This window comes from Rhinopithecus bieti, unplaced genomic scaffold, assembly GCF_001698545.2.
Source record: "Rhinopithecus bieti isolate Rb0 unplaced genomic scaffold, ASM169854v2 scaffold_63560, whole genome shotgun sequence".
Taxonomy (NCBI): domain Eukaryota; kingdom Metazoa; phylum Chordata; class Mammalia; order Primates; family Cercopithecidae; genus Rhinopithecus; species Rhinopithecus bieti.
In genome coordinates this window covers 1,963,941-1,986,908 of record NW_016826568.1, presented here as the reverse complement: position 1 = coordinate 1,986,908, position 22,968 = coordinate 1,963,941, and the positions used below count along the sequence as shown (strand labels likewise).

Genomic DNA, 22,968 nt, shown 5'->3' with positions numbered 1-22,968 from the left:
TGGAGTCAAATAGTCTTTTTGCTTTACAAGTAAGATCTGGTCCAACAGAAGTAGCGATAAAACAACTGGATTAAAACTAGCCAGAAAAAGAAAGCATAGAACCTAACTTCCTAAAACCAAAAGGAGAAAATACTTCTAATACAAGAAGATTGAAAACAGATTAATTAAATTAGTTTTAAAATATTGTGGAATCTATGTACTTAGTAGAATCTATACAGTCATACACTCTGAAATAAATATAAGAGACAGACCTTGCATTAAAAATAAAAAACGCAACAAAATGAAATCTTTAGTTTTTATTTTAGCTTCTGAAAATGTTGACATTTAAAGTATTTACTATCAATAAATAGGCTTCTACTGACTATCTGATATTATCTTAGCTTCCAAGCATGAATCAGAGTTCATGGTCTGGTATTTACCTAAAATCACCTTAGTCGTTCTAGTTTATTTTTATTATTGTTATTACAGGTTTTCTTCGTGATGGAAGAGGCAATCCTAAATCAAAAGAATCCTGCTGCATTTTGTCCTCCTGACACAGAGGAAGTTCTCCTCTGTGAGATTTAGATTATCCTGCATGTCTTGGTAATATAACATTTTCACGGCGGCAAAGCCCTTTAAGAATCAGACAGCATCTAGAATGTGGAGATTATGGAATATATCATTTGAAATTGCCAAATCAATACTTCTACTTTGTTTTTTGAGAATTTTTCTCCAAAAAAAAATTTAGTGATTGTGATCATTAAATATAGTTGATTTGTCATGTTTCTTGGATACAAAATTTGGACAGAAATTAGTGCTGTATCTGAAAACTGAAATGTCACTGATGAACTGGCTGAGAAAGTAACAATGCATGCATGCATTAGACATTGTATATAGACAGATATTTTAGAAAGATGTTTATTTGTATGATCATTTTCTGTAAACCTCATTTAAATCCTGAGAAAACTAAGTAGAAACCAAAATATTCAGTTTTTTTCTTTTTTAAAACTTCCTGAAATGTTACATAAGCAATTTCTTGTATTTTTCTAAATAATTTGAAATAAAGTTATCTGAAAGAGTATCAAGACACTCAAATAGCTGAAATCAGGAAAAAAAAATGAAAGGCAAAAGTAAAAATAAAAATCACAAAGAAAACACTAAGAGAGTAAAATAGAAAAGAAAAAAAAGAAAACACTAAGAGAGTAAAAAAAAAAATCACAAAGAAAACACTAAGAGAGTAAAAATTACTATAATGTTAAAGAAGAGATTAAGCATTAGATAAATGAACTTTTATTCACTTATCTATGCAACTTTATAGTGCCCACCCACAAAGAGTAGTGTCATCGACTCAGCACTTTGATTATGGGATTGGCCAGTGAGATTTTAGTAGACACGTTGCAGGCTGAGATGTAATTGGGCTCCTTCTTACCCTTCAGCCATTTTTCAAATGAAATTAGGTTTGGGCTAGCTGCTGGTCTCAGGAGGAAAATAAGAGACTTGTGGAGGAGGGCCAAGGCATAATAATACAGACCCACTGGCCCCCAGGAACATAAGAAACCCTAGTTAAGATCAGCACACCTAGCACCAGTTCACCTAGCACCAGTGTTTGCACCAGTGTATAATTGTGTCTGTGACAGATACAACTGTATTAGGCATAATTCCTGATAACGTGGATGATCTACTGCACAGCTGGGAAAGACTAATAATTCTGAGTGACAGGATCAGAATTAAAAATATCTCAAGTGTGAGTAGAAGTTAACCAGGCAAATAAGGGATGAATGTTTCCCTTGAGTGAAGTAGACACATGGTAGAAACCAGCATATCGAGGCTCGCTGCCAGGATGGATTAAAATACTTTCACAAAAAATAAAGGGAAGAATGGCATTGCAATGAGCTTTAGATACGTTAGAAATGAAACCACGCAGTGTTCTGCAGGACATGTTAGCATTTGGCATTTATCTGAAGAATAGAAAGGAGTAAATGGGTCTGGTCTTAGTCTAGACTAAGATCAAGATCAATCCAGAGTAATCATATATTGAACTGTATATTGAATTGAATATGTTATATTTTATATTAAATTAGAAAGTTGATGTAGGACTATTGGTTAGAAATGAAAGGGAGGTAGGACACATCGATTCAACTGGAGACAGTGTGGTGCTTAGATACAAAAATTTTTTAGAACCAGATTGAAATTTCTGGTATCACTTTCATTATTTCTGTGATGATAAATAAGTCATTTAACATCGCCAAGCTTCAGTTTCTTAATTGTAAAACAATAATAATAATAGCATCCCTCTGACACAAGGTTGTTAAATATAAGTATAAATACATGTAATAGGGATTTAATGATATCGTTTTGCCATGGTCCTGCCCCTAAAATCATAAAGCTGAAGACAATATATACCATTTTCTCAGATTTAGAGAAATGCCAGTCAGCGCTCCCCTCCCCAAGCCAAGTAAGCAGGGCATAAAGAAAACCAACTTTAGCAATTTTAAGTGGCTATAAGAAGGGGAGACTCATTGCCATCCAGTTTGCTTGCTGAGAAACAGAAATCCATAACTCCAATTTGCTATTTCGATCAAAGAAGAATGCTATGAAATCATGGTAAAGCTGATGTGTGACCCTGGCTTTTCTTCTGCGGAAATTTGAAGAAGGCTGGCTGGAGCAGCCTGCAATAGATGTTTGCAAAGAGAAGGCACTGCTAGTGCATCCAATAAGAATGTTTTTCTCCCCAATAACGTGGACGCAGAGCCAGAACAGTAAGAGACTGTGAGGCAAGAAACAGACAGCAAGTGAGAGGAACTATGCAAAGTCGGAGGACATCCTCCTCCTCTAGGGACCTTGCAGACAAAAGGGCTTCATCAAGGGTCTTTGGAAGAACTCAGACAGATAACTCACTTGAGAACTGATGCCTGGGCAATTTGTCTCACAGGAGACATCAATATCCTCACCTTATGGTAGCAATCATGCCCTTACTTTTCTTTCTTTCTTTTTTTTTTTTTCTAATTTGTGTTTCTTTCATTGAAAAAGTTAAACATTTTTTCATACATTTATTGGCCATCTGCATTCCATCCAATATATCTTGCCAAATCTTATGCTTTGCCTATTGTTTCTATTTTCTTAATGCTTTATTAAGTCTCATTGTATACGTACACTATATTTTGTTTATAATGCAGTATTGAAAATATTTTCTCAGTCTAAATTTGTATTTCTTTCTTTTGTTGTGCATTTTCAACACAGAAATTTATAATTTTGTTAGTGAAAACTATCCAACTCTTTTCTTAAATGGCTCAAGGATTTTCCTGTTTTAAAGAAAAGCTAAATATAATNCTAATTTGTGTTTCTTTCATTGAAAAAGTTAAACATTTTTTCATACATTTATTGGCCATCTGCATTCCATCCAATATATCTTGCCAAATCTTATGCTTTGCCTATTGTTTCTATTTTTCTTAATGCTTTATTAAGTCTCATTGTATACGTACACTATATTTTTGTTTATAATGCAGTATTGAAAATATTTTCTCAGTCTAAATTTGTATTTCTTTCTTTTTGTTGTGCATTTTTCAACACAGAAATTTATAATTTTGTTAGTGAAAACTATCCAACTCTTTTCTTAAATGGCTCAAGGATTTTTCCTGTTTTTAAAGAAAAGCTAAATATAATCAAAATTTTTCTTCTATCATTTTATATTCTGATTTTAACATTTTGACATTTCAATATTCCAATATTTTATATATACATAGTGTGAAGTTGTGGTTTCATTTTCTTTTTTTTTATTATTATTATACTTTAAGTTCTAGGACTTCATGACTAAGACACTAAAAAGCAATGGCAACAAAAGCCAAAATAGACAAATGGGATCTAATTAAACTAAAGAGCTTCTACAAAGCAAAATAAACTACCATCAGAGTGAACAGGCAACCTATAGAATGGGAGAAAATTTTTGCAATCTACCTATCTGACAAAGGGCTAATATCCAGAATCTACAAAGAACTCAAACAAATTTACAAGAAAAAAATCAACCCCATCAAAAAGTGGGCAAAGGATATGAACAGATGCTTCCCAAAAGAAGACATTTATTCCCCTTCTTTTCTACCTCTCCACCCAGACCAATCCTGAAGAATCGTGATACAGACTTTGGCAGAGGAGGAGGGGCAAATATCTGACCATACTTGTTTCACACTGTAGGTACCTATGGTTAGGCTAGGCATCCAGTTGTGGAAAACACTTTGAAATGAATATGGGATTCACTTTTTGGTTGAATTAGAATTTTGGGGCTGGAAAGTCAGTGTTAATTACCAGCATTGTTGTTGCAACAAAATTCAGCTGGAAAGCTATATAGTATCTGTCTAACCAACCCTGAAGGCATGAGAGAGGGAGGTTTTATGGAGCATGGATGACAGAAAAAAATGGGAGGGAAAAAAGTGTTTCAAATAAGCACATTATTAAATTAAAACTATTCAATATACCACCTTTACAAAGAAGTAATAAAATAGTTGGTAAAGCACTTCAGACAGTGTATGTCACATGGTAAGGGCTTAATAAATGTTAGCTACTTTTATAATTGTTGTTCCTCAAAAGAAAAAATATGAAATTTCCATACGATCCAAAACAGAAAGGGCTGTATTGATCAGTAACAATGGAAAATTACAAAGGGAAAGATTAAAGAGCCATATGTCAGGCATCACATGATAAACGTTGTGAATTTGAACAGAAGATTCTTTCATAGTTCCTTTAATTTTAGGATTCTATTATTGTAAGTATGAATTATTTTCCATTGTAGGGAAAATCTGGTTTTCTTTCAAGTTAAATAAACAATACAACTCTTCTTACATTTTTTAATTTAAAGAAACGTAGACTATTCCTTTTTATCCTCTAAGAGCATCCACTATTAAATCAATATCATTCATCCTTTTGGCTTGGAGTATTAGCTGCCTTTATCAAATGCAAATCATAAAAACTTGCCTGTCAGTATTCATTCTTTGATGGCTCTTTCTTTATCTTTGAAAATGATACTGACATGAATTGAGTGAAACATCACTACAGTACAGCTAAAACTGACTGGCAAGGGACTGAGTTTGTATATAACTGTAACTTACTTTCCTTTGTACTAACTCATTTTGAGCTCCTGCATAAAGGATATTTCAACAACACAAAACAGATCAGAGAGTAAGAAAAGTATTTCATTTTCTTAAGCAACTGTCACTTTCAGAAATGAAAAATATTGTAAGTGTCTTGACTCAGAAAACAAAGCATTTCATTGTCAAGTCGAGAAAGAGTAGTTCCATACTCACATCTTGATTGGTCATCTCCCAGTAGGGTCTCTCTCCATAAGAAACAACTTCCCACATTACTATTCCATAACTCCAGACATCACTGGCAGAAGTAAACTTTCGGAAAGCTATTGCTTCTGGGGCAGTCCATCTGATTGGAATTTTTCCTCCCTAAAATTGAAAACGATTTTAAAAACTTCTTACATATTTCAAACGTATCTAGGGACAATGTTGCCTCACTGAAAAGATCTAGACAGAGATGTAGCATTTTTAAGTGAATCTGTTTGACATCACACAGTCTCTTTTCACATCTCTCAGCCCATAAGCAGTTGTAGACTAACTACTAATTGGCTGTCTGGAAGGTTTCTAGTTTAAATTCTGTGTGACTACTGAATTGCGTACAGAAACCACATCTCAATTACAGTCCTCAGTATGGCAACTCTAAGTAAGGGAAAGCAGGCAGTCAAACAAACCAATATGGTATACTCTCATGACTTCCTAACAGAGAGTAAAGGACTCAAATTCCCTGAGTGTTTTGTTTCTTTAATACAGAAATTGTAAGTGGAAATTACAGGTTCATGAATGTGACCCTGAGCTGTTTAGCAGTTAATAAGACAAGCATGAACACTGGAGATATATATATATATATATTATTTGTTTGTTTGTTTTGTTTTTCAGACAGGGTCTCGCTCTGTCTCCTAGGCTGGAGTGCAGTGGTAAGATCTCCACTCACCGTAAACCCCACCTCCCAGATTCAAGTGATTCTCATACCTCAGCCTCCCGAGTAGCTGGGACTACAGGCGTCCACTATCATCCCTGGCTAATTTTTGTATTTTTAATAGAGACAGTGTTTCGCCACTTTGGCTAGGCTACTCTCGAACTCCTGACCTCAAGCGATTCACCCACCTCAGCCTCCCAAAGTGCTGGGATTACAGGCGTGAGCTAGTGGGCCCAGCCTAACATTGGATATATTGAAACAAAGTTACACTTTCCCTTGATGTTGTGTTATTTCTTTTAGACTTGCTTTTCTCTTTTTCTCCCTTGTCTTATTTTTGTTTTTCTTTGGTTCAGCTGTTAAGAGGCGGGTGCCTTGTTTGACTCAACCAAATTAAAAATTATTGAAATTGGATTGGGGGAAAATCTTACCACATTATCAAGTTTTTTTCTTTTTTTTGCATAAAAGTTGATCTGGTAGACTTTCCCTTAATTCATACAATAAGCAGTTTTACATCATGCCTCTTTCAGGGTGAAATTATTATTCTCTTAACTTTTTTTTTTTTGAAACGGAGTCTCGTTCTGTCACCTAGGCTGTAGTGCTGTGGCATGATCTCAGCTCACTGCAAGCTCTGCCTCCCGGGTTCACGCCATTCTCCTGCCTCAGCCTCCCAAGTAGCTGAGACTACAGGTGCCCGCCATCACGAACGGCTAATTTTTTTTTTTTTTTTTTTTTTTTGGTATTTTTAGTAGAGGCGAGGTTTCACCATGTTAGCCAGGATGGTCTTGATCTCCTGACCTCGTGGTCCGCCCACCTCAGCCTCCGAAAGTGCCAGGATTACAGGCGTGAGTCACTGTGCCTGGCCCCATACATTTCATCTACCATCAAATATGTATTGAAAGAGAAATAGGTGAAAATTTTCAATATTTTATTGTAAAAAGACTAAGATATGCCTTCCCATTTTGCAGGAAGGGAAAGATTTAATTTACACTGCAAAGGAAAAAATAGGGCTTAAATTGATGTTTATGAACCAAAGTTTCAATATATATATAAGGAAACAACAGTTTGGGATCATACTAAAAATTATTTTGGGAATTGAAGTTAGGTTTGAATTATTTGCTCTTTAGATACGTGGTAACATCATTTGAAGAAGACTTACCTGAAATTTATTCTCATTCATTAAATATTCATAGGCAAGATAGCATTATGAGTCCTAGCTATGCATAGATATTCTATAATGTCTTATTAATATTCTTTTATAATTGTCATTTGTTGATTATGTTAAACCTTAGCCCATACTTTTTCTCCTGGTACTCTGATCATCCTTGGTGTCTTCAATAAATCTGAAGTTCCTTATCTTCTCATCTCTCAGTATATAGAATTTCCACAGGTTGCCACTATACCCCATTTCAGAGGAATAAGCCTTGAAGGTTTCAGGTTCTCTGTCTCTCACTTTACTCTGTAGCATAACACACTAACACAAACCTTGAAAATCTACTTTTGCACTTAACTAAGACAACAGCCAATCCCACTGGCAATGGATATTTGTATAACCTCAATCTTGCTCAGGCCAAATTTATTAAAGGTAACTCTGTTCCCAAGAGAATTCTTAATCAAGCTTTCATGTAATACAAATAATGACAATGATAGGTCTGGAAGAGGAAAGATATCCCCCCAAACACTTTATTGATTAAGCTGACCATGGAAGTCTTTGTTTGCTTTGACAAGTTACTTTTGCCCTTCAGCAAAGTACAAATCCCCATGAATCACAAAGCAAAAAGGTTTTTATAAAACCCTTATAATCTGAAAAGTACTTATTGTTAGACTATCAGTGGATGTAATATTTTAAAAGTTGAATTAAATAAGAAAACATGTATATTACTCTGAGAATGAGAGATATCAAGTTGTATAGAGAAAAGGAAACAATGACAAATTTCTATCTTCACAAGGGTCTTAGACATTGAGGATAACCAACTTGATGACACTGAACATATTTATAATTAAGCAAATACTGTTTATCATAAGGAATTCAAAATCAAGAAGTATGACATTATAGATCACCCATAAGATTCTGTTGCAGCAATATCCACAGTTTTTCACAGAAAAAAAAGTCAATTATATATCATATCAATACAGCAAGCAATTACTTTGATAGAAAAGAGGGTTGACTTATATGAAATATGACAATATGAGTTAGTGATCAATTTTCCATAGTATAGACTTAACAGTTTTTAACTAGATATTACAATACCTCCAGGAAATCAAAACTTTTTGAAGGAATAGCTCTTTTTTCCCCACAATGTAAATCCTTAAAAGGTGGGAACTAGATATTTATTTTACAAGTAAGGACAGTATAATGCAGAGAGCTTAAAATACCCAATAATACTATACATGTTTACATATTCATATATATGTATGTATACACAGACATACACACACTATATATGTAAAACCTTTAATGTAGGAGATTCTGTATTTAACTCTTTACTTTTAAATTTAAGATGATTATTCTTACATACTGTATACCATTTTGAAGTAATTTTTTATTTTTAGTATCTTCAGAAAAAATATTATTGAGACAATATTCTAAAGTTAATATTTAAATTGGCTGATATATACTAAGGAAGAAAATTTTTTGATTTTTGATTTTCTCTCTCCCTCTCCCTATCTCTCTTTCTCTCTCTCTGTTGCAGGAATGTTCTTTTAGATATTTCTTTTAGAATCTTTAAAAATTAAATGGCTCTGGTCTACTGTTTCAGAAATGCACTCTATTAGATCTTACCCTCGTCGTGTAGGCTGCCTCGGGATCATCTTCCAGTACCCGGGAAAGTCCAAAGTCAGACACTTTGCACACAAGGTTACTGTTGATTAAGATGTTTCTAGCAGCAAGGTCTCTATGCACATAACCCATGTCAGAAAGGTACTTCATTCCTGCAGCAATACCTCTCAGCATGCCAACAAGCTGAATCACAGTGAACTGCCCATCGTTTTTCTGTAAAGACAATGTAGAAATATTAGTCTAACAACACCAATCACTTGGGGAAAATATGAGAGGTCTGTATTCAATCCCCCAAACTGATATCAATCACTAAAATTCATATGCAATTTCTATCTGAAGGAGAGTGGAAAATGGTAGGAAGTATATGGTTAACTTGGTAATGTTTATTTTTCCTCTGCTTGGATAAAGCAGATAAAGGTTTTGAAAACCCTGGCCAAAAATCTTGTGTAGTTGCCTTTTTCTGCGTCATAACTCCTTTATTCTCAGTCATCAGAAGGGTTTGTTCACACTCCAACCTAGTATCTACCTTGGGTCAACACTGTACTATTTTGAGGTGATTTAAAAGAAGCTAGTTGGATAGACATATTAAGGTAAAGAATAAATGGACAGAGAAGATAAGGGAGTTTCTGCAACAGCAGATGGGAGACAGGTGACTGAGCAGTGATCAGGATAATATTAGCAATTTTTGGAAGTTTGTCATCTTTGTCAAGGGCACTGAAATTATTTCAGTTACATAAACTCAGAAGGCTCAACGGATGGCTATTTTAAAATAAAGGAATGATGCGACTCTAAGAGACCAGAGTAATTAAAGGTATGGTTAGAAAATTTGATAAAATAATTTGGCAGGGTCTGCCAATAGGAAGAAAAATTTGGCTTTTCAGTGGATCATTATCAAATTCATGGCATAAGTTCCTCTTACAATTGTTATCAATGCCATTGTGCTATCACTTTTTCCTACCAATGGTAATGAGCACTATATTAATATTACAAACTGCCAACCTATATGTTTAATCAGACCTGCAAATATGTTACATTGTCTAACACAAGCTATTTACTAATAATGTGGGTTGCCGATATTTAAAATGTAGAGATTTGCACACAAAAGAAAAAACCCTCCCCTGAAACGCTGCTGATCTGATAATATTAGCTATTGTCAATTACCACATGACCTCTGCTGGTACAAGTAGTGACTGGTCTTTAGGTGGATTAGGAGCACTTATAGGCTCCAACTTGACCCCTCTATTAATGACTTGCTTGGGCTATTTACACGATTTCTCACTCTACCTGATAAACTATGAGAAAATTGAACACTTGTAAGACCTTATTTTTTCCTTTTTTCCGTTTTACATTTCTTTTTTAAAATTTTCTTTTCCTCCCTTATTGCATTTCACTTCACTGCATTTTTTTTTTCACAAATTAAAACATACTTAAATAACACTTTAGGGGCATATAATTTGGATTTGTGTGAGTTTTCTGAAACAAATCAATGTTCATTTTGGAGTATAATTATTGTGGCTCCATATATCTCTATTCTATTAAAAACTTCAGCTTTAAAGTGGCCCAATTTCAACTTGAACATCACAGCCAATATATAAATAACACCTTGAATAACTAAATTATTCCAAATCCTACCTTTAAAAATGTATCTAAAGAGCCATTCTCCATATACTCTGTCACTATCATCACTGGTTTACCTGAAAAGAAAACAGAGTGATATAACCTGCTGCTCTTCGATTTTGCATTCTCATCTGGCAAAAGCTTACCCAGAAGTTTTTATAAGTGTCCAAATTTTGTATATATATACATATATACAATGTATATATATAATATCTGTGTGTGTGTGTATATATATATTTATTTAAAATGTCTCCTTTAAGAAATAAGCTAATTCCTGATATGATGATATCTTAGTGCTATGGGTGAGTCAGTGAGAAAAATCTATCATGAGGTTAATAGTAGATTGATATTTAAGATTCACACACACACACACACACACACACACACACACACCCTTGCCAATATCATCACTAATTTATGTAGAAAATGTGTTTAAGAATAATTCTATGAGTTTTAGGATAAATTTTATTTTAATAGAAGTAATGATATAATGCATCCAATAATATTCAGTGAAACACTTGGAACATACTCGTCTTTCTAACTCTCACAATTCTAAATAAAAACTCCATCCTATCTAACTGCCCTGTTTATGATCCCTTTAATGTGTATTGTATTTTCCTTCCTTTACCCCTATGTTTCTGTAACTCCTTTCCTTAGGGCTACCTGCCCTTCCTCTCTCTGCCACACACTTAAAATCTTGATTAACCCCGGGGACTTTTCATTTTTTAAAGCCCCGTTCTAATTGTTATGTGAAAGATTTCCTTAGCAGTCATTAATTATGATGAAAAGTGTTCTTCTCCTTTCGTATCTGACATTGGCATGTAGCCTAGAGGTTAGTTGGACAGACTCTAGAGCCATACTTCTGGAATTTTCATCACAGAGCAATCACTCACTATTATGTGCTCCCAGGCAAGTCAATTCTTATCTCAGTGCCTCAGTTTTCTCATCTATAAAATGAGGATAGCAATGGCGCCTACCTCATAGGGTTGTTGTGAGTATACACTAAGTCCAAGGCACTTAAAATAGTTCCTATTACTCAGAATTTGCTATGCAAGGATTTAACATTTTAAAAATAAATTTTATCAACTTCGTATCTGTGTGTTAGCTTCCTTGCTAGATGTAAGTTGACCAAGAGAATAGATCACCTTATTCCATATAAAATTGTGACATTTCATACATAGTACGTCTGTAATACAAGATGAAAATTGCAAGATAAAAAATTCTCACTATACAAGAAAATATCTAGAAAACAGTTGCTAGTTTTATCATTCCACATTTTCACTATATTTTAAGACATGCCCCTTCACTCTTTAATAGAAACACATGACATAAAACTTGTTTTAATTTAAAATATTTTGAGTTAAGAAAAGGAGACCTATGACAATAAAATTACCATTATGTCCATTAATTAACTTTTTAATTTATGAAGAGAAACAAATACTATACAATTGTGAAATGCATTATAATTAATTTAATGGCATTCTTCAGAAGAGCGTCCGTATTTTACTGGATAGTTGATTGACTCAGGTCACAGAATGACAACTTGCATATTTACACATATCATATTATCCAGAAGTACAAAGACAGATGTAGAATATATGACTATTACTTATGAAAAGGAAATAAGTGGGAAGAAAAAAGATTTTTTTAATTCCCAGATCACTTAAAACTCACTGTTTATAATAATAATGTAGGACAAGTGAGTCTAATTCTCACTTAATTATCTTCTCATAAAATACTCTAGAGACAGTATTTCTTTAAATGGAATGCGATGTGTATTGCAAATGCAACCACATTTCCTCATCCTCTAAAGTTTATAAAAGTTGTGAAAAATATTTGTTTAAAATATTTTGTTTGACACAGGTTTGTAGATGCCTATGTTAGGTGAGAGATCACATATGCAGAGAATGTGCATTTTGGATGTAATTTAATCTGCACCTTGAAGAGTGAAGGACTCACTGGTGTAATAAAAGGTGACCAGAGTTCCAGGAAGGGAGGTGGCACATGTCTATGCATATTGCCAAGAAAGATCCCATCAAGTTCAAATATGGTCAGAGCTCGGAATATTTTTCTTTTCTTAAATCATAAAGTCACAGGAGATGAGGTAACAAATACCGACCTTAAAACTAGATAGAAATGAAATTTCTTAGTAGAAACATAATTCTTTAGATTGTATTTGTAAATGGCTCGAGAACACAACAGGAAAAAATTGATAACGAAATTTTTATCATTAGTATAATTTTAATCTACATTCATGAATAGAAAATGCTTGCAATTTAAACTTTATTTTAATTATATTGTCAGACTCTTTCCGAAGGACCTCAGGCAAACTCTAAAATAGACACAATTCTGCTTTGGGCTCTTTTTGTCCCATTCTCACATCTCAGAGCCCATTTCAGCCTTTTATATTCATCTGAAGTCCTTTTCTTTCAAGGAAACAAAAGTAATATACCTCTCCCAGGAGTGATAGCCCCACTGTTTGAGCACGGGTACCTATATGTCAGAATTTGTACCAGCGATAATGCTGAAATATCCTGGATCACCCTGTGATATTAGGCATTATCCCATTATTTGCCCAGTTTCAGGAATTTGAAAGTACTCAGCGAAGAAACTGTTACTCATATAAAGGGGACACATGGGAGACTCCGGCATCAGTTATTACCCACGGTATAGAAAGATTTCGATCAATTTACAATGAATAGAGCCAAAACAGTATGTACCTGACGAAGATCAGCCCTAATCTAACTAAAAGGAGGCCTAGATTTTCTGGAATCAGCCTGTAATTCCAGAAATCCTCCCTGTGTGCCTCTTTTACTTGGATTCTGCCTGATCTCGCCCCTCATTTACATAAATCTATTGAAAGGGTTGTCACATTATAATGAATGGAAAGACCTGACTTCCAGCAGACATCTAGAGAATATAGTCTCAGCTTTTCCTGCATGACACCTCTCAGCTCATATCACATGAACAGACGCTGTGTTCCACTAATCTATGTTATCATTATCTACTTTAACCCATGTCCTTTATGTTTGCAGGGCTTTTCCTGTATTTCTTACAGCACTTTCAGTTTCTTCCTTCTTTCCTTTCTAGAATTTCTTCTTTCTGCCTATCTTTTTATATTTTAGGCTCTCTTTTTAGAGTTGTGGGTCAGTGGTAAATACAACCACTGCTCACCCAAGATCTAGAGAGTAGGATTTGGATGGAATTCTCATAAAAAATTATCTCTTTCTTGGGAAAATCTGCATCTTAAATTCAAACCAAATTCATTGAACTTAGAAGACAGAATTTATACTCTAAAGAGAATGCACTGATCAGACAACGTGTTCACATTGTATAATATACATTTGGGGGAAAAAAAGAGAGATGGGCACCTGGTATTCATCCTGTAAGATTTTTCAGCTAGTGTCACCTAATTTTAAAAGGCAGATTAATTATTTATGACAGTGTAGGTTGTGATGTGAAAAACAAAAACATTATTTGAGAAAGATGATAAGGACCTAAAACACCTCTCATATTTCACATGATGGGGCAAAAGCAATTAAAATGAATGTTTGCAAACAAGTATGATCTTCTTTTGTTGACAGGAATAAGACACTTCAGGACCCATTCGATTATTTTTCATGCTTGAGTCATTTTAATGCTAATTACATTTAATTTGGCTTATGTTTTGTCTCAGTTCCTGCTAGCCTGCAAAAATGACATAGCAATAATTAACATGGCTTACTCTAACCCTTGTAAATTCAATAAAAGTGTATAAATCATTTTCCATTATCTAGCTTGAAGTACAGGCAAAGAGTAGATCTGCCAATAATTTTGAAAGCATGTTATCAAAATCCATATAAAAGAGCTCATAAAGTATGTCAAAACATGATTTTAATCACAGAGGAGAGTTTTTATATTACTTTCTATTATTTACTGAAGGCCCAGCCTGGAGAGAGTACATGAAGTAACAGAAATACATTATTTGAGAAATTTATCTTTATTATTGATAACTATAAAAGAGCTCAAATTTATTGAACATCTACTCTTTATAAGGCAATGTTATTGATATTAAAATTCTATAACTGTGATATTATAATAGACTTTTTCAGTGAAGGCAAGTAAGGCTCAGAAAGGTTCAATATATTACTTGGGTTGCCTAGAGCAAGTTATATAAGAAGTAAAGGTGAGAATCAAATTTATATCTATCTGAATATTAAGGCTGTTTTTCTTTCTCCCATACAGTGACGCCTGCCAATTCAAAATATTTACTTTGATTTCATTTTAAAAACTCACAAATATTCATTTTTTGTGTGTTAATACAAACTTGGGAATCACAAATATGGCATAACTAATTATTCAACCATTGATGGCAGATCTAATTCAGGAATTCACCTTCAATAAATATTCTATTTTTATATATGCTCATTATCCACATATGATCCAAGCAGTGTATTGTGAACAATCTTGGATTACATTCACAAGAGATACTTAAAGTAGTTAAACCCACAGAAGCAGAAAGTAGAAAGGTAGTTTCTAGGAGCTGTGGGGACAGGGAAGTGGAGGGTTGCTGTTCAATGTGTACAAAATTACAGTATGCAAGATGAAAAATTACTAAAGATCTGCTGTACAACAGTGTTTGTAAGGGTAATAATACTGTATTGTACACTTGAAAAAATTTAAGGGTGTATAGCTCAAGATGTGTGTGCATACTTTTTTCTACAATTACAAAAAAATTAGTTTTTTTTTTTTTACTTATTATGTAACTTTTTGGTGCTAACGTCCATCACAAATCTCCAAAAGAGAAGAGAATATACCCTTCCTGATAATACAATCATTTGCTATGAGATATCTCAAAGTTAGGTGAAAAAAATTTGGGGAATGTTGATCTAGTCCTTGTTTTCAGAGTATGGCATCTGACAAGCATCATAGACATGTCCTGGGAACTTATTAGAAATGTAAAATATCATTCCCCAATCAGATCTATTGAAACAGATTCTGCAATTTAGCAATATCCCCAGAGGCACATTACGTTTTTTGAAACACTAAACTAGGCCTCATCACAAGAGTTGCTGCTAAATATAGGCTTATTATTTTATTTGCATTAATACCATCTTCCTTTCCAAAACCATTAGCTCATCAATAAACACACGATACCACTTAGGGCTATCAGTGAGCATTTCATTTAGAAGCCTCATAATTCACTGGAAAATTATTGTCACTGCATTTCTCTTAGAAATATATTTTAAGATTTGTAAATGACTGAAAGTAAGCCTCTGCTTATACTTATATACTATAGTATGATTTCATTGTGCCATCTTATTTGCATTGTTCTCTATTTAGTATACTTATGCTTGCAGCTGTTTCAAATTTATTTTATTCTTACCCCATAGGAAACTTGGGATAACACAAATATGGTGAAAAAATTATTAATTGATAATGGTCAACCAGAAAATAAGATCTTGTACTTGGCGTAGGAATACGTAATGCTTATTAAAAGTGGAAAAAACAAAACAACAAAAATAAAAACAAACTATGAGCAAAACTTAGAAACGTACTCAGATATCTTAATTTTATTATGGTTCTTATTTGCTGGCTAACGTGTTGGGACAAGTCCTTTGTAAAATTATATAATTTCAGATTGGGAAAATAAGACAAAATCAAAAGTTTGCATACCTCACCTGAGACAGGGGCATAGAAATGCAAAATGTCTCTATGGGTAGAAATTCCAAGCTTTCCTAAATATCCTCTTTATTTCAGATTGTTTACATTAATGTAAACTTTCTCAATAGATATTCATTTCTCAAATTGAAAACAAACTAGCATTGTTCTTACATTAGTGAAAGTGGTTAATATAGTAGTTAATTATGGAATCAGAAATTATAGGCTTTTCAGAAGAGATGGAGAATCCAAAAATTATCAAATCTGACAACTTGGTTGTATTAATAATGAAAATAAACTTTAAAACACAGTTTCATTATTAACAGTCACTGCAAGTCAGTAAATTCTTTCTATAAACCTATATGTCTTTCAGATTGATTGAGATTTAGATTCTTTAAGAGACAGCACTTGTAAATATCTCATTTTTAGTATATGTGTATTTACTAAACACCTGTATCTGCCTTAACAAAGAAAAGCAAGTACCAAATTAATGAGCTTGGTTCTGTTTCTACTTCAGTTTTAAAATTGTTTATTTATATCATTGTTTATAACTGGTTCATGTACTTTTATTTCTTCTTGTGAAGTGGAAGACATAAAATTAAAGTTTACTCATACTTCAAACATTTTCTTTTACTTATTGGGACTAAAGTTAAATCCAACTTTATGCACAACATCTGTAATTGTATGCTAATAGGTATCTCAAATTTAACATGTCCACAACTGAACTACTGATTACCAAGCATAATCTTGTTCCTCCCAAACTCATCCCCATAAATTGCAACTCCTTTTTTTGAGACACTCAGGACAAATAATTTATAGTTATCATTGACTCTTCTCTTTTTCTCACACTTCACATCAAATTCACAAGAAGGTTTACTGTGATTGCCTTCAAAATATCTACAAAATCCAACCACTACCCTCCACCATGTTAGGTCATTACACTGACCTAATCCATAATGATCAGTGAACAATATAAATTAGCTTCCAGTGCCTCCCTGCTTCAACACTGGGTCCTACCACCTCTTCTTAACCCAGCAGGGTCCTGTTAATGTGTAAATCAAATTCTATCCCATGTTAACTCTACAGCTTCAAAGTTCAGATTAAGAGATGGTCTTTGCAGGCACCAAAGAGTTTTTACAGTTTATTCTACTACATCGTTAATCTAAATTCTTACCAAAGACTTCTCTCAATCATTCCACTGCAGCAACAATGGCCTTCTTGCTGTTTCTTGAACCTTCCAGGCAAGTTCCCTTAGAGCATTGCTGGTCCCTCTTCCTGTAACACTCTACCTCCAAATGTCTGTAAGGTCCCAAATTTTAATTTGTTCAAGCCTTATCTAAGTAAAATAGAAAGCACCCACTCTCAACAGAAGCAACCCCCAATCTCCTTTCCCAGCTTGATTTTCTCCATTTAACATTATTATCTTAAGTTATTTGTTCATTTAATTTCTGTCTCCATCGCCCAAAGGTAAACCCTATAAAGGCAGAAATTCAGTCGGTTTAATCTCTGCTATAGCCCCATTGATTAGTAAGAATAGACCTGTATTAGGTGATCAACTAGTTTTTTTGAATAAATAAATGTTTCTTGTCAAGCATGTACAGAATGATGAAATATGAGGTTGGTTATATCTACTGTTTAAGAGTTTGGATTTTGGAATCAGAGAGAGCTGTTTCAAAATCTGCCATTATTCCCATGCTAGTTTTATGATATTGGATAAGGTATTTAACTTTTTTAATGCTAATTTTTCCCCTCTGTAAAATGAAAACAAATACTAATGTCTATAGCATAGCATATTGTGCAGATTAAAAGAGATAACATATAAAGAAAACTAAGCTTAGTAAATTCTTAATGCAATGTCAATAATAATTAATAGTGGTATATGCAAGATTTGATTTTCAGACAATTTCCTTCCTATTAATTTTATTATTATTTTTCGTAAAAGCCCATGGTTTTATATAACAAAGTTTTAAATTTAAAACATAAACTATATCATTCTAACTAGCCTACGATCTTTACATAGCCACAATTTATTCATTCACTATTTTAATTTCCTCCTTTTTTTTTATTATCTAATGTGTCTGGCCCTTGGCTAGACACAAAGGGGGCGATAAACCTATTCTGGTTTCAATGAGCTCATTGCATAAGAAGGGTGATAAAATATTTGCAGATTTAATTATGAAAAAGCATATAGCATGACAGAGTATACAGAAATGCCACTGATATTTAGACAATTACTTCTGACTGAGAATTCACTCATTCAACACATATATAAAGTGCTACACATGTTGGGCTTGGATCTAGGAACACACAAGTGAGCAAAACAAAAACCTTTGCCCTTCAAAGTTCATATTTTGAAACTTTTACTCTAATGTAGAAGTGGGAAGCTTTTCTTTACTCAGCTATTCAACATAATTGAAGGCCTACTTTATGCCAGGCAGGCACTCAAGATTGAAGGAGAAATGAAGATAAATGACACTGATCTCATAGAGGTCACATTTGAATTAAACCTGAAGGTCAAGAAGAGAGAAGAGAGGACATTTTAGGCCTTACTGAAGTATCTCAAGGGGGCAAAGCAAGAATAAGGCAGAGTTTTCCAGAAAGAAAATAGTGAACTATGGAAATATGTATCAGATTAAGTATGAAAGTCTATGCAGTTTTGTTGATTTGTTTGCATGACTGCTGATGAAGCATGATAGGAAAGCAGTGATTTGAGGGCAATGTGTATGGAGTGGACTAAAGTGGAAAGTGACAAAATGGGAAGAGTAGTGGAAGACTGTTGGAATAATGTTAGTTAATATATAATAAGAGCCTGTATAAAGAAAATGATCTTACTAGACAGACTGAAGTAATATATTTGAAAGATAATTACAAATTTACACAATAAGTCAAAACTGTCTAGCAGTTTAGGCAATCAATGTAATTGGAATTTCTATCTCTGCAGATATAGAAATAAAGAGAAAGAGAAATTCCTCTAATTTTTCTGTAATGTTTTGTTTAAATTTATTAATTTTACAGAACTAAGCTTATTCACACATGATTCTAAATTAAGAAATAAAATTATAACTAATCCTAAGACTGAATAGATATTCCTTTAGTCAGTTTGGATAATAATTTTCCACTGATGGTAGACGAAATCTTCAGGAACTAAGGATGCTGCAGTGAAAAGTTATAACTTTTTTCTCCTTTTTATCTTTTTCCTGAATCTCATTAAATAGTAAAAGCTGGCACTGTGTCTATTACTCTAAAGTGCCTTGCATTTCAAATGAGTCAATTAAGCCAGGACCTGTGGTTTTTTTTTTAATGTCATTTATCATGAAAGAGCTTTAGAATATATGTATCTATTTATGATGGTTCCTGTTTCACAATAAATCACAGAAAGAATTTGGATAGGGGCTCAAGCTTCTGGCACGTGATACTGGAAAGATGAAGGCTCACGATGACACCACCCATAGAAGGGGTACTTCAGACTCCCTACCTCAGCTTCAATAAGAAAAATCACAAGATTTACTTGCACTTATGTCTCATTATCTGTGTGCTGCAGGTTGAGAATAATTGCTGAATAAATTAGCATCAGATCAGAGAGCATGAAATTAAGGACACAAATAAAGTGAGCTGCAACATGGTAAATTAAAAACAAGTTGAAGACTTCCTAAGTTGAACATCAAGAGCTAAATTTATAAAGGAGAAATATTGTTTCAATAAATGTATAGCATAAATGTATAGAATAAATTAAACATACAGAATAAGAAGTAAAAGCAAATAAATATTGTAAGTATTTACATTTTTCTTTACATATATGTGTAGCCTCATGGTGAGCAGCAACATCCAGCAGAATATTTGATTAAGAGATAGAAATTTAAAACTGCCTTTCTAACTAAAGTAACATTTTTTTTAGAATAGAATTCATAGAATCTAGATATGATCATTTGTTGATATTGAAACTAGCTCCTAAAAATGCATATACAATATATGAGAAACTTGTTTGTATTATTACAAGAAGTTGTCTTAATTTATCTCAGTCAGGACCCAGTCAAATAAACAAGTTTTGTAATAAAGATCTGTAAAATACAGTATGTTTATGTAAATATTTAGGATACGATCTTCGTCTTCAAGGAACATAGATTTTTTAGCTAGAGAGCTGAAACATATAAGCAACAGAGACAAAAAAAAGTAAGATTTAAATAAGACTTTTGAACCAAATGAAGAAACATTATAGACTTGCAAAAATTATCATGTAGGCAGAGTGTTCAAAAGAAGAAACTACTTCAGGGCAAAGTGGAAGGGATTATTTCACAGAGCTGGTAGACTTTGAGTAAGTTTTCAACGAACTTGAGAAAGTAGTGAGCATGAGGGTGTAAATTTCAGAGAAAGAGGCAATGAAGGCAGGGCAAAATATGAGGTAGCTTAAAATGGACTAAGCATAAAATGGATATGGAGAAGTCAGAGCATAGGAAGAGAGATAAGTGGAGAAGTAGTAACTATGTACTAAATACATATTTACTTTGTGCCTTGCCCATTCTAAACATCATCTATATTAATTCGTGTCATCTTCACAATAATGCTACAAGGTATTCTCACCCCATAGCATTAATGTGGAAACTAAGGTTCCAAATGTTTATGATGTGCAAAACCACATAAATGTTTATATTAGAATTAAAATTCAAATCGCATCACTAGATGCATAGTCCATGTTCTTGACTATTATGCAACGTTGTCTTCCATGATAATAACAGTAATCTGGCATTGTTCTAAATATTACATCTTAACTCATTATGAAGGGTAGATTGGCTGCCTACGGAGTTTGCATTCACCCTGGGGTAACGCGACGTGATAGTGAGAGTTTATTTTCAGAAAGTTAAATTTGTCAGCCATGTGAATGAGGCAATGAAGATGGAAATTATCAAATATTTGCTTACTATTATTACTGGTACCATCATTAAGAACTATGTTTTATATTAGATAATACCATTTCTACATAGCAAATAATTTTACTTAATCTCTGTTGTTATGACTCTTGCTTCTACAGTATCGCCACTTGCTATCACAGATGTTCTTTCAAAAAAGTCCTTCCCCTCAGATAGAATATAGCCACATTCAAATTCTAATTTAATTTTATTGCATCTGTGACCATATTTTTATATTATATTCTTATTTCACATATTTCCACACATCCATTAAAGAATATCCTCGTTATAAAATATTTTTGTTTTATTCCATTTAAAAAAATGTGCTGTTTCCTCTGACTCTCTCTCTTGATCCTGCCTCCTGCCTTTCTTTAGCAATTTTACACTTTTCTGATAAGACCTCAGGATTGCCTTCTTGCTCCAGAAATGCCCTGTCTGGGTTTCCATCAAGTAAAGAATAATGTGTGGGTATATACTCAACTGGAGGAAGAAAATCCAAGATTTGAAGAAACCCACATCTGTAGGATATTTTATTCTTTTCCTGCATTCCTCTCTGAGCATGCTTCCTGGAGATGTGTACCTCTTTAAGATACGGATTTTGGTAAGTGATGTGTAGGGTGTCAGGAATAAAGGAAGGAATCAGAACACATAGGAATGGTAAAGAAATAATGAATACAAAGAAAATGAAGGCCAATGTACGTGCCACAAAAATACATTATTTGTTGACTGAAAATGATTTAAAATCCTTGTATTGCAAGGCTCACCACACGAACACGTTTACAAAACATTAACACAAATTTAAAAGATGTAAAATTCTCGATATTTTGAGAAAAAAAAAAAAAACTAGATTTGCTTTCACAACAAAAAAAGTTCGTTAAAAGGAGCTTCCCTGTCTTCTGTGGTTGTTGCTTTTGCTAGAACTATTAACATACCTTTAAAAAAATGAATAAACAAAATGAACCTGACTATAAAGAATTGCTTAAAAGGTGGCATTGCTATGGTTATAGCGATCCTATTGAATGCTAAACTTCAATGCCTTAATCGAAACTTTGAAGTTAATATTTCATTAGGATAAAAAGTAAAAGAGCCAACAGTTAAAAAAAAAAAAGTTGATATATTTACTGCTTCTTTTATCTGGATACATTTTAGTCTGGCATTGAATTCAAAGCAAATGAGTTAAAACATATATTTTAAAAGATAGATGAAAATTCAAGTTCATTGAAGATTAGCTTTAACAAAAATCTAAAATACACGATGAATATTAATATTAGAGAAATTAATATATTACAATCTTGGTTTCTCTTTACCCTAAAATTAATAATGATCTAAAGAGATATTGATGATACGCACACACATGTATAATTTGCCATCATACTTACTTTTGGTCACCACACCTTCTAAATGGATGATGTTAGGATGATCAAACTGTCCCATGATACTTGCTTCACCTAGGAAATCTCTGCGTTGCTTTTCAGTGTAACCTACTTTAAGGGTTTTGATAGCCACAGGTAATTCTCTTTTTCCTGGTAGTTTCAAACGTCCACTACAAACTTCACCAAATTCACCTTGTGATAAAGATGAAAAAAATGCAAAAACACATTTGAAATCCTTAGTCTATTAATACTTGAATGCCCTCCTAGACTCCTAAGGCTTAGACGAAAAAACAGAAATCAAACAAACAAACAAACAAAAAACAGTCAGAAAAAGGTAGTCTACACTAAGTTATTGATAGTAATGAAAATAAATAGTACATTGGAGCAAACCATAACAGATGATCTTAAAACACTTTAGGGACTATTAGCTTCCTCCATCTCACCTACAAAAACCTTAAAAAAAAAAAAAAAAAAAAAAAAAAAAAAAACAAAAAAAAAAAAAAAAAAAAAAAAAAAAAAAAAAAGCTACAATGAAATTAAAAGCAACTAACTAGAAATCACTTTTCTTCTTTTCTGTCTACTGTACTAGTAATAAGAAGAGAAAAGTCAACCAGGTTATAGCTAGAAAAAAAGGAAACAATTTTAAGACAGATACAAACTGAATTACATGCATACTTTTGGGTATTAC

The 22,968-nt window shown here is 33.2% G+C and overlaps 1 protein-coding gene across 4 annotated transcripts in view; it reads right to left on the bottom strand.

Annotated features, from left to right (window-relative positions):
- Positions 1–22,968, bottom strand: part of EPHA5 (EPH receptor A5) — a 358,795-nt gene that overhangs the window by 19,597 nt on the left and 316,230 nt on the right. For all 4 annotated transcript variants that reach the window (XM_017863470.1, XM_017863467.1, XM_017863469.1 and 1 more), the window contains 4 exons: positions 22,287–22,472; positions 10,379–10,440; positions 8,750–8,959; positions 5,274–5,423 (listed from right to left, as the gene is read on the bottom strand). In XM_017863470.1, coding sequence (XP_017718959.1) covers positions 5,274–5,423; positions 8,750–8,959; positions 10,379–10,440; positions 22,287–22,472 — 608 coding nt within the window. The remainder of the gene's footprint in view (positions 1–5,273; positions 5,424–8,749; positions 8,960–10,378; positions 10,441–22,286; positions 22,473–22,968) is intronic.